General features: G+C 43.5%; 1 protein-coding gene across 1 annotated transcript in view; it reads right to left on the bottom strand.

Annotated features, from left to right (window-relative positions):
- The window catches only part of LOC110160830 (glutamate receptor ionotropic, kainate 5-like), a 229,714-nt gene that overhangs the window by 79,419 nt on the left and 128,886 nt on the right, over positions 1 to 21,409 (bottom strand). Inside the window, exons 13-17 of the mRNA XM_055157572.1 lie at positions 16,054 to 16,215; positions 12,279 to 12,431; positions 7,341 to 7,445; positions 2,069 to 2,176; positions 1,323 to 1,526 (exon numbers count right to left, since the gene is read on the bottom strand). Coding sequence (XP_055013547.1) covers positions 1,323 to 1,526; positions 2,069 to 2,176; positions 7,341 to 7,445; positions 12,279 to 12,431; positions 16,054 to 16,215 — 732 coding nt within the window. The remainder of the gene's footprint in view (positions 1 to 1,322; positions 1,527 to 2,068; positions 2,177 to 7,340; positions 7,446 to 12,278; positions 12,432 to 16,053; positions 16,216 to 21,409) is intronic.

Below are 21,409 nucleotides of genomic sequence, written 5' to 3'. Positions count from 1 at the left end.
GCACACAGGAGTCGTAGCAGCCGTACTGTACACACCAAGTTTTCACTGATGAGATGCCGACCAAAAGTAGGAGGCAACCCCTATTCCGACATAAAGTCACTCCAGCAGACCCCCTACTCCAACATACCACCATTCTGACAACCCTCCACCCCGACATGCCCCCATTCTGACACTTTTTTGATGCCGTCATTCTGACACCGATAAAACAGGACTAATCTTGAGAGAGAGAGAGAGAGAGAGAGAGAGAGAGAGAGAGAGGACCGTATACAGGATATCCTGCCATACTGTTCACATTTAGTAATATGTAAACTTTTACGCACTTATTAACCTGGCATGTCCACTGCCCTCTCACCTGCAGGGAGGTCAGTTGTATGCGGCCCCTCTCGTCCCATTAGAGCTTCACGTGCTCTGTTGGCACGAGAGGTGGACGCATACAGAACAGCACCTACCGACCTGCATTCAGCACCAGAGCCGTACCGGGACACAAAGACTGTGGTCAGAACAAGCTGAACAAGGAGTGCAGGGACGTTTGATAAAAAATGGAAATGCTGCTACTCCGATAATACAACACATCAATGTCGGAGTGATGGTATGTTGGAATGACAATGTGTAACCTTTGGCATCGCCATGGTCGAACGATGGATGAGTATGATGTGATGAAGTGGTGATGATGAGCCCAGGATTATATAGCACAGTGATAAGAGCCACATCTCGTAAGACTGTCGCACGGGCTGCGTAAGAGGCTTGTACTTGCCCCCTACAAACGACTAGAGTGCGTTGCAAGTGGCCTGTACCAGATTTTGACTCTTACGTGACCTTTGAGTGGCACTTAAGTATGGCGAACTATTGCCTCACGACAGTCTTAAGACCCGCACAACACTCGCATGCCCCACTTTGCAGAAATTTCTCCCAGGGACCCTTACGAGTCTCACGGGCCCCCACGGGCCTCCACTGGCCTCCACTGGCCTCCATGGGCCTCCACGGGCCCCCACGGGCCTCCACTGGCCCCCACGGGCCTCCACGGGCTCCACGGGCCTCCACTGGCCTCCACTGGCCTCCACTGGCCTCCACGGGCCTCCACGGGCCTCCACGGGCCTCCACGGGCCTCCACGGGCCAAGAAATGTCATCACCCATACGGGTGAATCACCCTTGTGGGTTATTGTGACTAACCCTCTAATTGTGGTTTAGTCCTTGTCCAGTTATTTTTTGCTCTGGTCAAGTCCTGGTCCTTGTTTAGTCCTGGTTTATTCCTGATTGAGACCCACTTTAGTCCTGGTTCAGTCATGATCTAGACCCGGTTGAGTCCTGGTTTAGTCCTCACCCTGTTGATGAGCTCTCCCACCATGCCTGTCCAGCTGCCGTTGGGCTCCGGAGCTCCATACAGACCGTCGTCCACCAGTTTGATCCTGAAGGAGAAGCGCAGGATCTGGGCCAGTTCTCGGAGCATGTCCACACAGAAGCCCTCGTACTGATCATTCCCTGAGAACTCCTGGTACCGGGACTTCCTCATCACGTACGGACTCTCCTGTGAATGCACGGAGAGCAGCAGACTGAAGATGAGCTCATTATATGAACAAAAATATATGAGCTGGTACTGAGTGCTCAGAGATGTTTCTCATCTGCTCCTGTCTACTTTGTCCTTCTAAACTCTTGGCTTTTTTAATTGTTAAAGACAGTTTGATTCGTTATTGAATGTTCATAAATCAATACAAGTCTTTTGACTTCCAACTGTCGTTACAATAATGGGCTATATTCTACTCCATTAACCTCTGCAGCAGGGCTTCCTACAGAGCAAAGTCAAAGTCCTCAGTTACACTGGGCTCACAGTTCACTTCAGATAAATATTTACACAATAAAACTCACTGATGCATGTTACAGTTTGTCTGTGCATTTGTTGCCGTAGTAAATAATAAATGATGAGTGTGTAGAAGCTGTGGGCATGTGCAGAGCAAATTTTGTCAAATTCACCTCTGACTCAAATCAGAGTGACCATGAGGGTCTTGCTATTACCTTATATTAGCCTGTATTAGTCTGCATTAGCCTGTATTAGCCTGTATTAGCTCTTACGAGGATGGTGGTGACGATGAGCGTCTTGTTGGCCAGAGACTCGGAGGCGTTGAGCTCCAGAGACGTGGAGTTCATGGCCAGAGTGTTGTTGGAGAACCACGTCCCGATCTGTGGCAGAACAGAAGATCTCTCTTAGAACAGGGTTCAGAACATGTGGAACACAACTCACAAAAGAGTAAATGACATGCACAACTTCACTTGGAAAGACACTGAAAAGCCACATGGACATGAGTTCCTCTGTGTGAGCAGCTCAGAACATGAGCGTTATGTCTCCCTCTGCTCCTCTGCTCTTTTGATTATTTCAATCACATAAACTACAACAAAACCCCACAAAGCCCTGACTGAAAAAAAACACTCTGCCACAATAACCCTAACAACACTATCAGAGCAACTGGTGTACTCTCTTTTCCTGGCAATCCAGACTGAGACGCTCTGTGTAAAAAAACTGAAAGATAATAGTCATGATCGTCCAATCAGATCCATCCACCGTGTTTTTCAGGCCCTGTGAGTTTTTTTTTTTTTTTTTTTGTTCCTTTCTTTATAAAACTCTGTGAAGTGTTTGTCTGAGAGAAGACTCTTGAAATCTTAATTGGTGGAACCAGCTGCTGGGGCCACCAGTGGTACATGTACACTGTACTCCCTCTCAGGCTCGTGTCAGTGTCATCTCTGCACGACCATCATCTTCTTAGTTATTCACCGCAGCCTTTTGAATGTTAGTTTGGATAGCAGTTATTCTATGGATAGACTAACATGAGCCTCGTTGTCATAGGTTGTCATAGTGTGATCTACAGGAGTAAATGATGATCAGGATGAATAGTGCTGAAACTGCATCAGTTACAGAAATTTCAGCTTGTTTAAACTAAGTATAAATATGAAAATATTTTCATAAAACTTTAAAGACATTTTTTTTTTCCTCAACTGGAGCATTTTGGGAAGGTCAGACCATATGATTTTAAAAGTTCATAAATAAGGACCATTGTACAGACCATGCATGTCCCTGATTGGCTAATCCACCTGTCAATCATGCACATCTGAACTCAGGGCTTATTCTCCAGTGACCCACATGCTCAGAACATGTTGAAGAAGTGTGTGGAGGCGTGAACCCTGCAGTGCAAAGACTGATATCAGAACTAGTGAGGTCTTCACCGTAAAGAAGACCAACACTACATTCAGTCTGCAGGCCTTAATGCTCAGTTTGGATTTTTTTCTTGTGAAATTAAATAATAATAATAATATTTATTTTTTTTTTTTTTGTAAGTTTGTTCGTATTTTCAGTTAAATGTGACTTGTGCGTGATCTCCAGTGTGAAGTTTAAACAGCCAAAAAGTGTCCTGCGTGAGTATTGGAGAACACAACGATGTCACACACAGCGAGCGTGCTCTGTGTTTACGGAAGTCGCCTAAACATCGACCTGGAGATTTTAAAGTTGCTGTTGTACCGAAGCCAGAACATGTACAGTTTATTTGTTTTAAGGAGGAGATTGAGAAGGAGAAGGTCGAGGTTTTTGGCATTTTGTAGACCAGTGGCAGCAACCTCCGTAGAAAGGAACGTGTGTGTGTGAGTTCATACACAATTTCTGTATGACGAGAAGAAGATTTGTGTACATTTGTGAGAATGAACTTATACCACTCTCACAGGAGGAAACGCTTCTTCGGTGGCCTATTGAAGTGAGTAAACATGTCACAGGGTGTTGGGTTGTACTGACTCACACAGGTGCTTGTTACCGTGTTGTGATGTGTAGGTGGGATGAATGTGACCTGGCCGTTCAGACTGAAGTCGCATGTCATATCCAAGTGGCTTGAGTCACATTTGGAGGGGGATCTGTGTGGTTCAGAGTGTCATTATAGGATCAGATACAGGAGCATTGGAGAAAAAAATAGATTTGGGACACTTCAGATTGCAGGGCTTAATGCTCAAATAAGATTTTTATATATATTTTTTTTATATTACTATAATTTTTTTGTGAAATTCAATGTTTCTTCGAGGTCGTTCACATTTCCAATTAAATGTGACTTGTATATCCAGTGTGAACGTTAAACGACCCAAAAGTGTCCCGCATGTGCACTGGAGACACGACGACGTCAACCACAGTGAGCGTGCTCTGTGTTTACAGAAGTTGTCCAAACATGGACGCAGCATCGAGCACCTGGAGATTTTAAAGTTCCTCTCGTACCGGAGCCACAACATGAACTTACTTGTTTTAAGGAGGAGATTGAGGTTTTTGGTCGTGGTGTTTTGTGGGACAGTAGCAGCGACGTCCGTTGAAAGGAACGTGTGGATGTGGAGACGGAGCCAAGAGTGGTGAGAGGTGATGTGCTTCACTTCAGTGACACAGAGTTCATTGTCAATTTTTGTATGATGAGAAGAACGTTTGTGTATATTTGTCACTTGTTGATAATGTGTAGGTGGATGAATGCACTTTGGCCGTTCAGAATGAAGTCGCATGTCAAAAGATCAGATATGTATCGGTTTTAGGAGCACATATCCAAGTGTACTGGGTCACATTTGAAAAAATCTGATCTGTGTGGTTCAGACTGTCATTAAAACATCAGATACAGGAACATAGAGGCCCAAAAATTAGATTTGGGTCACTTCAGGCTGCAGTGTGAACGTAGTCTTAGTTGTCATTGTTCTGTCTAGTAAAATAAAATCACATGTACACACAAACACACACACAGAAAGTTGTTTTAGTATTATTTAACATTTGAATTGGAGTAAACATCAAAACACTGACTCCATGTTATGTGTATTTCAATCTGACTTTGATTTGTTACTCGTACAAACGCAATAACTTGTAAACAAAGAGCAACATTAGTTCCATCTGTGCCGTGATGGAGAGATTCATGTTGTCTTTTCATCTGAATGCTCATTTAAACACTAAACATGTTTCCATAGCAACGCCTGGCTTATCTTAATTAAATTCTGCCAACGCTTCGCCTCTGATGACCCGAGACTTTACAAAATCAGATCCAAGATTATTTTCAAAGAGCGTTTATCCTGTGTCCTCCTCTCAGGACGGAGGCTGAGGGCTGGACTCCTCGTCTCTCTGCGTCTCTGCGTGGAGCGGGTTACTGCGGCAGAGTGGTTAACCTCTCTCTTCAGATCAGATTGAACTTCCTCAGTGGATCAGTTTGACCCTCACAGCACCCTGAGGTGACCTTTGACCTTCTGATGTGCTCGTAAAACAGCGGGGCATCAGTTAGCATTGATTTTATTGACAAAGTGGTGACACGCGGCTTCCGGTCGGCTGACACCGACCTCTCGCTGAGCCACCGCAGCGTCCACGGGCTGGGGTCACTTCAACTTTGATTTTTATTCTTTCTTCTTTTTTTTTTTTTTTTTTTTTAAGTAAGTGTTCTCTTAAGTGCAAAGTTGATCGGGTAGTACATTTCAATCCCAGATCCCAAACCAGTTTAGTCCTGGTTTGGTCCTGGTTTAGTCCTGGTTCAGTCCTGGTTTGGTCCTGTTTTAGTCCTGGTTTAGTCCTGTTTTAGTCCTGGTTCAGTCCTGGTTTGGTCCTGTTTTAGTCCTGGTTTAGCACAATTTGGCACAATTTGGCTCCATCGACTCACCTCCAATTCACTCTCTATTGAAAAACCTTCCCCCCCACCTCTCTGTAACTGCTGCATGTTTTTATTAACAAACTCTACATGATCCTGGAGTTTTTATTTCACTATTTTGTCCCTAAACTAAAATATGAAGATTAATAACAGACCAATCAGGCGTCTTGTTTCACCAAGGTCATTTTAGCGTTAGTGTGACAATAGCTCAGATGCGGCATTTACATGATTTAATTCCAAATAAAAATAATTTAATTCTGGATAAAATTTTATTTTGCTTTTGAAAGACCATGTAAACACTTAATTCCTAATGAAAATGATTATTCAGAATTAACCTTAATTCTGAAGTAAGTTGGTGATTTATTCCAACTTTAAATCCAAATTCATTTCTTCACTCGATCATGTAACATTTACTCTTGTTAAAAATAATTGAGGTCGTTCATGTAAACTTGAAGGAGAATATTTTAATTCCAAACTATTTAATTTAGAACAATTCATTTGGAGTTAAAAACAACATCATGTAAACACGGCCAGTGAGTAGAGAGTTTGTGCACAGATCTGAAGGTTGGCAGTTTGAATCCCAGAGGTTGGTGGTGCAATTCTAGCTCCCACAGATGAGTGCTGTCATTGTGTCCTTAGGCAAGACATTTAACCCTCCTTGAAGGTGGAAAAGCTCTATAAAAATATGACCATTGACTGGTGTCGTAGTACTGGAGACAGGTCTTGGTCTCGACACCAGCCTCGAGACCTTTTTTTTTTTTTTTTTTACAATCTTTTTACTCGACCACATTTGGACTCGGTCTTGTCTCGGTCTTGAAGGTGCTTGGACTCGCTCTTGTCTCAAATCCGAGGTCTGACACTCGTCGAGTGTGATCATATTTCATTACGGCCGCTGGTGTCGGCAATAAACTGCAACATGTGGTTGAAGTTTGCCTAATAAAAGTGCAATGAAAGAGAATGTAACTCCAGTTAGGAACTTGAAAAAAAACTGGTTTAAAAATCCACACACTTTCTTCACAGTTTTGTGTAAAGTGCCACTGAAAGTTCTCTTAAAGAAGGAGGACCCTCAAACTGTGGGTGAGGGTCCAAAAAAGTGTCAGTGCTGTACAGTTTGATTGGCCTATTTTATGGCTAAATGAAGATGAATCGGATAAAAAAGAGATAGATTTATAAAAACATCGATATATATGTGCTATATATGATATGATATAAATAACTGTCAAATAGAAAACAAATGTCAAAAATGACAAAGATGGTCTTGATTTGGTCTCAATGGGCCATGATCTCGGTCTTGTCTTGGTCTCGACCCTCAGAGGTCTTGGTCTTGTCCTGGTCTCAGGGCCCTGTGGTCTTGTCCTGGTCTTGACTACAACATTACCATTTACTATTACCAAAGTCAATATGGGTCCACTAATTATAATCGTTAATTGAACCAACTCCAGTTAAAGTCTTTTATTGCAAGAATAAGAGGACTACGACTCAAAGCAGGTCAGACACCGCAGGGTCAATAACGTGAGATATGAGGTCCAGAAGGAGCAGTCAGGTCCTTGTGTTTAAAACAGACTAAATGAGGTGTATTGTGGGAGCAGAGCTCACAGCTGCTTCTGCTCCTGATGAATGCTTCTAATCAGCTCTGCTCCTCACACAGCGCTCATGTGCACAGCTCCTGATTTACTCCTGTGTTTACATCATGACCCAGTGTGACCTCTGACCTCTCGGTGACCCCCGCGGTGCTTCTCCAGGATCTTCAGCGTGTAGTTTGTCCTCTGACCTTTACTGTTAAACTCAATGTGTCCAGTCAGACCATCATACTCCACCTGGAAGAGAGAAACAGAGGAGAGGGTCAGAGGAACAGAGGAGAGGGTCAGAGGAACAGAGGAGAGGGTCAGAGGAGTAGAGGAGAGGGTCAGAGGAGGAGAAGAGGAGAGGGTCAGAGGAGCAGAGGGTCAGATGAGGAGTGTTTTAGTGTTAAAGTCTCTCTCTGAACGGGGAGTTTGGAGCTGCTCGTCTCCATGGTAACCGCCCGGTGAGACCAGGAAGTGCTTAGTCTGATTTATGTTTGTTTTGAGCCGAGGAACAGGAAACACGTGTAATTAAAACGGACTAAACGCTGCGGAGTGAAGCAGCGGGAGACGGATGACAGAGGAGGAGAGAGAGAGGGAACAGAGAGAACAGAGAGCAAGAGAAGAAAAAAGAGAAGCAGAGGGAAGGAGAGAGAGAGAGATGGAGAAGGAGGAAGAGAGGAAGAGAAGGAAAGAGAGAAGCAGAGTGATGGAGTGAGTGAGAGAGAGGGTGAGAGAGAAGAGAGAGATAAGGAGGGAGAGAGGAAAAGAGAGAGGGAGAGAAAGCGAGAGAGGGGATTGAATGAGAGGGGGAGAGAGCAGAGAGTAAGAGAATTAACAAGAGAAACAGAGGGAGAGAGAAAGGGCAAAGGAGGGAGAGAGAGAGAGTGAGAAAGAGGAAGAGAGAGAAAGAGGAGAGAAGAGAGTCAGCAAAGGAAAGAGAGAAGCAGAGGGAGGGAGAGAGAGAGGGTGAGAAGGAGAAAGGAGACAGAGAGAAAGAGGAGAGCAGGAGAGAGATAAGAGGGAGGGAGAGAAAGGAAGGGAGGAAGAGAGGGAACAGAATGAGAGGAGGCAGATAGAGAGAGAGAGAAAGCGAAAGTAGAGAGTAAGAGAAGGAAAGGAAGAAGCAGAGAGAGAGATGGAGGGAGAAAGGGAGGGAGGGGGGACAGAATGAGAGAGGGAGATAGAGAGAGAGCACAGAGTAAGAGAAGGAACAAGTGGAACAGAGGGAGGGAAAGAGGGAGGGAGAGAGCAAGAGAAGGAAAGAGAGAAGCAGAGGGAAGGAGAGAGAGATGGAGAAGGAGGGAGAGGGAGAGTGGGAAACAAAGAGAGAGAGAGCAGAGAGAAAGAGAAGGAAAGAGAGAAAGTAAGGGAGGGGAGAGAGAGAGAGGAGAGAAGGAGAGAGATAAGGGGGGGAGGTAAAGAGAGAGGGAGGGAAAGGGAGGGAGAGAAAGCAAGAGAGGGGATAAATGAGAGGGGGAGAGAGAGAGCAGAGAGTAAGAGAAGTAACGAGAGGAACAGAGGGAGAGAGAGATATGGTGAAGGAGAAAGAGGGGAAGAGAGAGAAAGAGGGAAAGAGAGAGAAAGAGGAGAGAAGAGAGTAAGAAAAGGAAAGAGAGAAGCAGAGGGAGAGAGGGTGAGAAGGAGAAAGGGACAGGAGAAGGAGAGAGATAAGAGGGAGGGAGAGATAGGAAGGAAGGGAGACAGGGGACAGAATGAGAGGAGGGAGATAGAGTGAGAGAGCGAAAGCAGGGGGGAGAGAAGGAGAGAGAGATGGAGGGAGGGAGGGAGGAACGAAGGGAGGGAAAGAGTACAGAAGGAGAGGGGGAGAAAGAGAGAGCACAGAGTAAGAAAAGGAATGAAAGAAACAGAGGGAGGGGGATCGGGGAGGGAGAGAGAGAGAGAGAGAGAATGGCAGAAAACATGAGAGAGGGGAGAGAGAGAGAGAGAGCAGAGAGTAAGAGAAGGAACGAGAGGAGCAGAGATAGAAAGAGAGAAAGAGAGGGGGGGTAGAGAGAGAGAGAGAGATAGGAGGAGAGGGAGTGTTCATATGAGGTGATGACATTTCCAAGCGCTGGAGGACAGCTCTGACTTCTCGTCTTGAATCGGTTCTAAACATTATGCAGATGTGTGACCCGCTTTATGGTTCAGATCTCTGTCATTATCGGGCCCGTCCACAGGAAACGAAAACCGGCACAAAGTTCAACCTCTTCTCTGCCGGGACAAATAAACGGAGGTGCAATGATTTTCTTTTCCTACAATAAGTTGAAAGTTGAGGAGGAGGTCTGTCCCTGACAAACGCAGAGGCTTTAGCTCTGTGTCCTCTGGCTCCTCTTGGCTCGACTCGGTCCCACTCGGCCTGGTTGTGTTTCCATTTCTCTGTTGAGTCGGAGCAAAGCCGTGAAAACTGCTCCCAGCGAACCCACATCCATGGAAATACTTTGGTAATCAGAGACAGTTAGAAGTAGAGTTGTCCAGATCCATGATCAGGTATCGGATAAATAATATACGTATATAACCAGTGTTGGGGAGTAACAGATTACATGTACTGGGATTACTGTTTCAGTGAGTGGTAATTGGATTACAGTTACTTTGTTGAAATAAATGGATTACACGGCAGTATTTTCCTGTTTTCACATTTTGGGCTAAACCAGGACTAAACCCAGGACTAAACCAGGACTAAACCAGGACTAAAGCAGGACTAAACCAGGACTAAACCAGGACTAAAACAGGACTAAACCAGGACTAAACCAGGACTAAACCAGGACTAAAACAGGACTAAAGCAGGACTAAAGCAGGACTAAACCCAGGACTAAAACAGGACTAAACCAGGACTGAACCAGGTCTAAAAGCAGGACTAAACCTGGTTAGACAATATGACACTAACAGTAGGTGAACATAATTTAAGGCAGCAGTGATTTCATACAGAAATAATTTCTCTACAATAATATTTTATATATGCAGGGTACAGAGGATTTTTAAGGGAAGAAAAGTAAGCGACAGTGGATGTGCATGTGGGACACCACCTTAATCCTCCACAGCCTCAGTAGAAACATCTCCTCCCGCTTCTTTACTCTAGAAATCACGCTTGTTTACAGCCAGAATTACTGTTGAAGTGTCTAGAAGTAATTTAGCGACCGATGCATCAGTTTTTAGATCCTTCGTCTGCTTCACTCGCGCAACTGCTGGAAGGAATCTCCAAGAATCACCTCAGTTTGGCTTTGCTCCTTTTCCCCTTCTCTTCATCTTTCAGCGACCTCATAAACCGACTTTCTTTTGCGGTGAACTGGTCGTGGATTCTCGTCCGCCATCGCGACAAACTTTGTGCGAAATGCGAGGAAGCTACAGTTTGAAAAAGCCTCTAACAACCGCTGCATAAACCACGTCATTCCTGCACGCTGGCAAGTCAGTTACACTAGGGAGTTTGATTGACAACCTAACAGCCAATAGAAAATAAGAGAGCCTGAGTATTTATTGGCTGATGTTTATCTGGCCTCACTACATCCACAGTTGATAGATTTTCATTTTTTGGTCATCATAATTACAAGGCTGCTGTGTCTCTGTAATGGTATTTTAAACTTTCATTGACAATTTGAAACTAAAAAAAAAATCCTCCATACAACCTTTAAGTAAAGACTGGGCTTTTTATTTTCTTTTAGCAGATAAAACAAAATATTTCATGTTCAGATTTCCTGGTCTTTACTCCTCTACAGCAAACAGTTGTCTGTTCATGGAGACTTGGGCTCAACAGTCAATTTGAAGAGAACAAACAAGAATTTTCAGGATGTGGTTGCTACATTCATGTTGTTTTAAAAAAAACATGACAGTAAAAGTAATCCAAAGTTTACGTTACTCACTTTAAGTAATTTAATGGATTACGTTACGAACTACATTTTGGGGTGAGTGTAATCTGTAATCTGTAGGGGAATACATTTTAAAAGTCACCTTCCCAACACTGAATATAACACACAGGACACAGTTTTTTGTTTGTTTGTTTGTTTTTACTGAGGCACGGGATTTGCTCAGGGACGTCCAGTTAGGTAACAGTGCTTGAGCACGACACGGCCCAAAAATCCCATGCCGTGTTCAGGCGCTGTTACCTGTGCTTCTGTGGCCTGTGTTCACACCTGCGCGGCCGGTGGCGTCGTTGCACGGTGCTGTTTGTTTGCATGTTGCTCAATAGAGTTAGCGCTTTTGGTGGGGAGGGTGGGAAAAGCGGCATGAAGTGTCTATTGAGCGATGGGACCGATGTTGTGGTGTGCGCCGCTGTGGGTTTGTGGATGTGGTGGTGGTGCGGGGGACAGAGGCTGTGGGGCTTCTGTCATCTTGTTTTTATTTGGTAAGATTTTTTATTATTTGGATTTCATAGACGAGCCTAAATGTTTGAGATATAATGCACAGACTTCCATATAATATCAAATATACAAAGTGTAGATTGTGCAGAGTCTCAGGTCTGATCTGATTCTGGTCTGGTTCCTGTTGTGTCCAGTTCATTAAGTTTACTAAGTTAGACATTCCAAGACCAGACTGTGGAGTAAAGATTTTCAACAATGATGGTTCATGGTTAGAAAAGTGAATAAAATTAAAGTTTTGGACATTTGATTTTTCACAAGTTCAGCCCAAATACTACACATGAAATCAACACAATCTGATCCGGCACACATCCTGGGTCTTATTCTTTGCTCTTAGTTCATTTCAAATTTTTTATAGAAGTATCGGATCAGGACTCGGTATCGGATACTCAAAATGACTCAGACTTGGGGGCAAAAAAATGTGATCGGGACATCCCTAGTTAGAAGAGTTTAGGTCAAGTTTTGTCAGGTCTAGAGGGAAGTGATCACATCCGGTTGCCACGGTAATGTGTTAAAAATGTTAGCAATAAACAGGCCTAAAATGTGGTATTGTTGACAGTTTTATGTTTTATTTTGTGGTGTAAGTTGCACAAAGACTGTAGACATTTGTTTGTCAAAGTCATTTCTGCCACGTGTAAAGTACCGCAAAACATTTTCCTAACACTAAACCGTGTGAGGTGCGAGGTGCAGATGTGCAGTGTGCAGAGTTAAATAAACGTATATAAATGTGTGTTACCATGCGCAGGTAGTTCATGAGGCTGGTCCCGTGTTGCCAGATCAGAGGAGAGCTGCAGCTGAGCGGCTTCACTCCGATCTCCTGACTCCGGTTCAACTCCCGCACGGCGCTCACCACCACGTGCACCGCGTCAAACATGAGAGCCGACGAGATCTACGTGAGGGAGAGACGGAGAGAGAGGGATGAGTGTGGAGGAAAGAGAGAGAGAAGAGAGAGTCCACCACGTGCACTGTGTCAAATATGAGCACGGATGAGATCTACATGAGAGAGAGATGGAGGGAGAGAGGAGAGAGGGATGAGTGTGGAGGAAAGGGAGAGAGACCACCACATGCACCGGCATTAAACATGAGCGCTGATGAGATCTACGTACGAGGGATACAGAAGGAGAAAGAGAGAGAAACCACCACATGCAACATATCAAATATGAGCGCTGACAAGATCTATGTAAAACAGAGAGATCTGTGTGGAGAAGAAAGAGAGAGAGAGAGAAAGAGCCAAGTGCTCAAACACGAGAGCGGACGAGATCTTTGTTAGAGAGAGAGGAGAAGGATGAGTGTGGAGGAAAGAGAGCGAGAGAGAGACCACCACGTGCACAGAGTCAAACATGAGCACTGACGAGATATACATAAAAGACAGAGGGAGAGAGGGATCAATGTGGGGGAAAGAGAGAGAGATCACCACATGCACCACGTCAAATATGAGCGCTGACAAGCTCTATGTAAGAGAGAGATGGAGAGAGAAAGAGAGAGAAACCACCGTATGCAACTTATCAAACATGAGAGCTGACAAGATCTACGTAAGAGACATACAGAGGGAAGAGAGGAACGGATGAGTGTGGAGGAAAGAGAGAGAGACAGATAGAGAGAAGAGAGACACCGCCATGTGCAGAGAGAGAGAACCAAGTGCACCGAGTCAAACATCAGCACTGATGAGATCCACGCCTGAGAGAGATGGAGGAAGAGAGGGATGAGTGTGGAAAAACGAAAGAGAGAGAAACAGGAGAGAGAGACGATCATGCGAACTGAGTCAAACACGAGAGAGAGGAAGAGAGAGGAGAGACCACCACATGCAAATATGAGAGTAGTTGAGAACTATGTAAGAGAAAGAAAGAGAGAGATCAGTGTGGAGGAGAGAGAAAAAGAGATCACCAAGAGCACCTCGTCAAACATGAGCGCTGACGAGATGTACGTAAGAGAGAGAGAGGGAGAGAGGGATGAGAACGGTGGATCTATATAAGAAAGAGAGAAAGAGAGAGAGATCAGTGTGGGGGAGAGAGACAGAGATAGAGAAAGAGAGACAGACAGAGAGAGAGAGAGAGACGACCACACCAGGGCTGCAGACCATGAGCAAAGAAGAGAGAGAGAGCAGAGGGGAAGAATGACACTGCCAGACTATGCCAGTGAAAGTGTCTTGCTCAAAGGCAAAACCCCAGTATGCACTTCTGCAGTAGAGCTGCATTATGAGACGTTTCTCATTGAGGAACTGTCCGTGGTTCTGAAACCGTGTGAACTTGTGCTACAAAGTCCATGAGAGCTGCTCCAAACTCAACAACAACTTCCTGTTCACGGGCGCCATTTTGAGGACTTTTGTGATGACAGTGGTTCAGTTGGTGCTGCAGTGTGTGTGTGTGTGTGTGTGTGTGTGTGTGTGTGTGTGTGTGTGTGTGTGTGTGTGAGTCCAGTAGAAGTGTTATGGATGTGGTGAGAATATTTAATATTAAATTGTTAGTTGCTATGGCAACGGTTTCAACTGAACCTCACAGATATGATTTTAGAGCTGTCCATGGTGCTGAAACATTTACACTTATCTGCCTCCTCTTGTTCTCTGTCTGTTCAGTCCTGGTTTAAACCTGGTTTAGTCCTGGTTTAGTCCGGATTTAGTCCTGGTTTAGTCTTGGTTTAGTCCTGGTCTAGTCCTGGTTTAATCCTGGTCTAGTCCTGGTCTAGTCCTGGTTTAGTCTGGGTTTAGTCCTGTTTTTGTCCTGCTTTAATCCTGGTTTAGTCCTGGTTTAATCCTAGTCTAGTCCTGGTTTAGTCCGGGTTTAGTCCTGGTTTAGTCTTGGTTTAGTCCTGTTTACTCCTGGTTTTGTCCTGGTTTAATCCTGGTTTGATCCTGGTTTAGTCTGGGTTTAGTCCTGGTTTAGTCCTGAATTAATCCTGTTTTAGTCCTGGTTTAATCCTGGTTTAGTCCTGGTTCAGTCCTGGTGGTTAGTCCTGGTTTAGTCCTGGTTTAATCCTGGTTTAGTCTGGGTTTAGTCCTGGTTTAGTCCTGAATTAATCCTGTTTTAGTCCTGGTTTAGTCCTGGTTTAATCCTGGTCTAGTCCTGGTTCAGTCCTGGTTTAGTCCTGGTTTAGTCCTGGTTTAATCCTGGTTTAATCCTGGTTTAGTACTGGTCTAGTCCTGGTTTAGTCCAGGTTTAATCCTGGTTTAGTCCTGGTTTAGTCCTGGTTTAATCCTGGTTTAGTCCTGGTTTAATCCTGGTTTAGTCCTGGTTTAGTCCATGCTTAGTCCTAGTTTAGTCCTGGTCTAGTTCTGGTCTTGTCCTGGTCTACTCCTGGTTTAGTTCTAGTTTAGTCCTAGTTTAATCCTGGTTTAGTCCTGGTTCAGACCTGGTTTAGTCCTGGTTTAGTCCTGGTCTAGTCCTGGTTTAGTCCTGGTTTAGAATTGGTTTAGTCCTTCTTTAGTCCTGGTCTAGTCCGTGTTGGGTCTGTATCGGTGGATCTCTCCTTCCTTGTGATTGGAGGATAGAGAATCACACAGAGTTGCTTGTGTTGCGTTCACGTGCGTCTCGTCTCTATCGGCGCTCATCACTCAGCAGACGAGGCGTTCGGGTGCAGCTGTCCGCACACGATAATGGCAGACTGATGCTCTGTGGGCACTTCACATCTGCATGAACATGAATCAAGCAGAAGCTCCACCTGAGAGGAGACGCACCGACCAACACTGAACACCACTGTGAAGACGGTTCTCCCTGAACAACTGTCCGTGGTCCTGAAACTGTGTGAACTTATAAAGCTGCAAAGTCCATAAGAGCTGCTCCAAACTCCACAACAACACAACAACATCCTGTTCACGGGCGCCATTTTGAGGACTGTTGTGATGACAGTGGTGTGTGTGTGTGTGTGTGTGAGTCCAGTAGAAGTATTATGAATGTGGTGAGAATATTTACTATTAAATTGTTAGTTGCTATGGCAACGGTTGTAACTCGAACACCCAGATATGATTTTAGAGCTGTCCATGGTGCTGAAACATTTACACTTATCTGCCTCCTCTTGTTCTCTGTCTGTTCAGTCCTGGTATAGACCTGGTTTAGTCCTGTTTAGTCCTGGTTTAATTCTAGGTAAGTCCTGGTTTATTCCTGATTCAGTGCTGGTTTAGTCCTGGTTTAGTTCTGGTTTAGTTCTAGTTTAGTCCTGGTTTAGTTCTGGTTTAGTTCTAGTTTAGTCCTGGTTTAGTCCAGTTTCAGTCCTGGTCTAGCCCTGGTTTTGTCTTGGTTCAGTCGTGGCTTAGCCCTGGGTTAGTCCTGGTTTAGACCTGATTCAGTCTTGGTTTAGCCCTGGTTTAGTCCCGTTTCAGTCCTGGTCTAGCCCTGGTTTTGTATTGGTTCAGTTGTGGTTTAGCCCTGGATTAGTCCTGTTTTAGTCCTTTAGTCTAATGTTTTTTTTTTTATTTTTTTTTTTATTCCATATAGCTTGTTGAGAATCAGTTGGTTGATTTGAGTCTCTGCTGAAGTAAATCTAAGAGGAGCTGTTCCCTTGTTCCCTTGTGTCCTCACCGAGGGCCCGGGGTACTGTCCCAGCACACAGGCCTCTCTCCAGGACAGGTTCAGGCTGCGCAGGAAGTCGGAGTGAAGGGCGTGACTGGTGTTCAACATGGAGAAGCCCACGATGTTTGACTGATCGTCCACTACACCGTCCAGACGCAGGAGGGGGAAGTCCTGCAGGAGACACAGATGGTTTAGACACACAAGCTGATTTGGCATCCTAAAACCAGAGCTCATTCTGCTCTCGGGATCATCCATTTGAGACATAAACAGCTGCTACATCTCGTGCAGTGTTTCTGTGAATAAATCCACATTGTTATTAGTCTGAGTCCATCTGTAAAATAGTGCCACAGTTACATGAACATTCAAATATAATTCTTGTAAGACAATTTAAGTAATGTATCCTCCATCTTCTTCCCTTGGCAAACCACTGGCACCACATCCACCTCTAAATTGTGGCATATTGTGTAACTGGTGCTTACTGACCTTCATGTCTCTCCACACTTGCTTTATAAACCTCCCCCTTTGGAAGCAGAGTCAAGGGGCTTGAACACTCAAAGATCACACTATGTTCACTTTTGAAATCACACTATGTTGACTTTTCCACTCCCCCTGGGCCGGATTATTAATGGCAAATAAACTTCTCCTGCTTAAGACTTGTAGTTGCTCTCCAAGCCTTTTACTTCTGCTCTTTCTTGGACAAGCTGAAAACATATTTTTGAAATTAGGAGTCTGTTTAAATTAGGGATGGAGATGATTAGTTGACTAATTGATAATCATCAAGATAATCATTAAGAATTATGTCGATCAAGTTCATTTTTAATTGACAACCTGACTGGTGTGAATGGTGAATAGGTTGCTGTGTGTAGCATAGAGTAAGGAGACTAGACTGAGTCTGACATAAACACTGGGGCTGTGGTCTCACAGTCCCATGTTTGGGCTCTGGCTCCTTGGAGACACTATATCCCTCTATGAGTGTGTTTACTGCACATCAGAGTCCCGGGGATGATCGGGTTTTTTCAGTATTGCAGTTTGGTCATGCTGCTGTAAACGCAGTATCACGGTTACTGCAACATAAAGTTGAGTCACACGGGTCTAAAAGACAAACACTTTTCAGTCTTTTCTTTACTACAGCAGCCAAAAATAAACAAAGTGAAACAATTTTAAATAAAGATCTGCACTAAACCTGCACACGTCTGATCTCTGAAAATATGAACCATCTCCAACACGACACACACACAGACACACATCATCATCATCATCATCATCATCATCATCATCATCATCATCATCATCATCATCACATCATCATCATCATCATCACCATCATCATCATCATCAACACTCATATTCCACTGAGTCGTGTCCTTTAGTCCAACAAAAGCTGAACCACATCAGCGCACAAGGAAAAAGCCGTTGTTTATTTTAGCTCTTATAGTTTATGCAAATGAGTCATGTGGTTTTAAGTTTAATTTCTCTTAAACGTAAACAAATGTTGAATCTGTATTTGATTTAAATCACTGAAAGCTCCAGACATCAGGTGTGTTTGTGCCTGTGAACACGGCCATTGTCCTAAAATCCATAAATACACTCATTCATAAATATTCATATGTTGTGTTGTCTGTTCACAAAAATTAAATATCTGGGGCATATGACAGATGATGATGACATGTACAGACAGTGTAGGACGCTCTGTGTTAAGGCAAATACTCTTATGTGTAAGTTTGGTTCTTGTATAAAGGATGTAAAGTTGTTATACACAACTCACCTCTGGACTAATTATTAAAAAAGCCAGTTTGCAAAGACTGCAGGTGCCTACAATGACGCTTTACGTTGCTTTTGAGGAGCCACGATGGAACGAGTGCGACTGAAACGTTTGTTACTGCAGGAGTGAACACTTGGCAAGCTGCACTAAGAATTATAATGTACAGTTTTATCTGCAGATTGAACAAATCAGACAATGAAATAAAAATGTCACTCACAAATCTGAGATTCAGTGCAATAAGGGATCAGTCCAACATGTGGAGACACTGGTGTTTTTCTTTTAAAAACATAAATGTTTATTGTTTTGGATTGTCACTGTCCTTGTCTGTTTTTAAAATGGACCATGAGTCTGGAATAAAGATGATGATGATGATGATGATGATGATGATGATGATGTATATATCTTTATATTCAGTGTTGGGAAGGTTACTTTTAAAATGTAATCCCCTACAGATTACAGATTAATAGCCCAAAATGTAGTTTGTAACTTAATCCATTAAATTACGTAAAGTGAGTAACGTAATCTGAATACTTTGGATTACTTGATATTGTCATGTTTTTTTTTAAAACTACATGAATGTAGCAACCACATCCTGAAAATTCTTGTTGGATTTCTGGTTTTAGTCCTGGTTTAGACCTGGTTTTAGTCCTGATTTTAGTTCTGGTTTAGTCCTGGTATAGACCTGGTTTTAGAACTGGTTTTTATCCTAGTTTAGACCTGGTTTAGTTCTGGTTTAGTCCTGGTTTTAGTTCTGGTTTAGTCCTGGTTTTAGTTTCTGGTTTAGTCCTGGTTTTAGTTCTGGTTTAGTCCTGATTTAGTCCTGGTTTAGTCCTGGTTTAGTCCTAGTTTAGACCTGGTTTAGTTCTGGTTTAGTCCTGGTTTTAGTCCTGGTTTTGCCCAAAATGTGAAAACAGGAAAATACCGCTGTGTAATCCATTTATTTCAACAAAGTAACTGTAATCCAATTACCACTCACTGAAACAGTAACTGTAACTGACTACAGTTACTCATCATTTGATAACGTAACTCTGGTACATGTAATCTGTTACTCCACAACACTGTTGATAATATGTAACTTCTCCACCTTGATGTTACTGCTTGTTATTGGTGTTTCTGTTGCTCAAAAGTATCTTAAAATAACAGTGCTCCACAGATCTGATATGTAACTTGTCTAAGTGGCATCACCTGTTTATCTCCATGGAAATAAACATGTTTAATGTCATACTGTGGCACATTCTTGGAAAACAATAAAAGCTTCATGGAGACATATAGAGAAAAGATACTTAAATGCACCTTAAATGAATCTGCAGATGTCGTGGTGTGGTTGGATAAATATATTGTGTCAGATGCCCTCCCATCCTCCTGTGTCCCTGTACTGTCAGACTGAGACGGGGCAGGTCACATGTCTCTAGTTCATCTGCAGATGTTGTGGTGTGTGAAACGTAAGCCCAGATGTTGTGATGTGCTTGGATAAATACAGCGGCAGAATGATCTGGTTTTTAATCATTCAAAATGGCGTCTCCAGTCCCAGTGACCTCCATCATAAATAAAGTAAACAGTGGCTCTTCTCACTGGGGTTTAGTTTGAATTTGTGGTTTGTTTGAGCGCAGAATCTGTGGACGGCACATTTTCAGCTCCTGAGGAAAAAGAAGGAACATCAAACATGGAGGTTTCAAACGCGTCTCTCCACAGCCGCTCTGTCACAGCCAAACAAAGCCGCAGGCACCAGAGCGTCCGCCACTGCACAGAAACACCCAAAGCAGACTGAAATCTGTGTACACAACATGGCAACGCACTGAGGGCTCCTGCTGAGACAGGCCGGGCCTCATTAACTGTGCTCTCCTCTGGTGCTCGCGCTTAACCACAGAAACACAAAGCAGCTCAGTATGTTTTAGAACGAAGAAAAAATAAAGGCCCAAACGAAGAGGACGGGAGGGCATCTGACACACAGGGACACAGGAGGACGGGAGGGCATCTGACACACAGGGACACAGGAGGACGGGAGGGCATCTGACACACAGGGACACAGGAGGACGGGAGGACATCACACAAGATACACTGTAAACTCGAACAAATAAGCAGTGATTCAAACAAACTGAGGTAAATGTTTGCCTAAAAGACATAAATGGTTTCCTAACTTTTTAGTTTTTAATGAATACAAAAATAAATAAATACATAAATAAATAAATAAATAAATAAAGCAAGTATCAGGCAAACATCTTTACACTTTTTTATTAAAAAGTTCTTAAAATATTTACTTTTTTTTTATTTTATATTATTTATATTTTGTATTTTAGATTCTCTATTCTCTAGATTAAATTAGTACTAGATTTTATTTTATTTTATTTATTTTTTTTTTATTTTTTTATTATTATCTAGATTAGAACTCTGCATTTGGTTCCATATCTGACTAAAATATTTGGGTCCAAATTTTATGCAAATTAATTAATATTTAGAGGTTGCTTAAGACACTTGAAAATTGCCCTACAGAAAAAAATAAAAATAATAAAAAATTTTATTAAATTAAATTAAAATAAATAAAATAAAATAAAATAAAAATAAGGCGTATTTGAATAATTTGTCTTTTTTTTTTTTTTTTTTCGCAAACACCAACTGAAACATGAATCAAAGTTCCTCGAAATTCCATAGAAAGTTACATGAAAATGCAAAATTTGTCAGTTTTCAGGAAACTTCATGCAGGTTGAACAATCTCTTAGGGCGGTTGGCGGGTCGAATCCTGCTCTCAGCATAAACCTCACTGGACTGTTGGCTGATGTGATTCCAGTTGTGTCCTTGGGCAAGACACTTAACGCACCTTGCCCACAGTGTATGTATACACTGGTGTGTGAGTGGGTGAGTGGTTCCTTGTTGTAAAAAAATTTGAGCCTTGAAGGTGGAAAAACATTATAGAAAATGTGACAATTTACCATTTAAACGTCTCCTTTTTCTTCCAGATGTCTTCCTAAATGATCTCTTGGAGGCTAAAACCTAATGCAGGGTTCTAATCGAGGTGATTTGAAACTTTATTTTTTTACCATGTTTTGATGGACCACCCCAGGGTATACAGGAGGACGGGAGGGCATCTGACACACAGAGACACGAGGACGGGAGGGCATCTGACACACAGAGATACAGGAGGAGGACGGAGGATGGAGGACGGGAGGCTGACACACAGAGAGGGCATCTGACACACAGAGATACAGGAGGAGGAGGGCATCTGACACACAGGACAGGGGAGGACGGGAGGGCATCTGACACACAGAGATACAGGAGGAGGACGGGAGGGCATCTGACACAGACAGGAGGGCATGAGGACGGGAGGGCATGACACACAGAGACACAGGAGGAGGACGGGAGGGCATCTGACACACAGAGATACAGGAGGAGGACGGGAGGGCATCTGACACACAGAGATACAGGAGGAGGGTGGGAGGGCATCTGACGTCCTGGCGTCACTAAACAGCAGCGCGGTCGTGCTTGACATAATCACTCGTGTTTATGGCCTGTATTATTAAAGAGGACGTTAATTTAACACGAGGAGTTCTTCACCACGGCAACGGCAGAACGCACACGCTAAAGGTAATGTGTGACCTGCTGTGACCC

Source organism: Boleophthalmus pectinirostris, unplaced genomic scaffold (genome assembly GCF_026225935.1).
Source record: "Boleophthalmus pectinirostris isolate CB_2022bp ecotype Guang Dong unplaced genomic scaffold, ASM2622593v1 HiC_scaffold_21, whole genome shotgun sequence".
NCBI lineage: Eukaryota > Metazoa > Chordata > Actinopteri > Gobiiformes > Gobiidae > Boleophthalmus > Boleophthalmus pectinirostris.
Note: the sequence above shows the minus strand (reverse complement) of the source record. Positions and strands in the feature narration are given on the sequence as shown.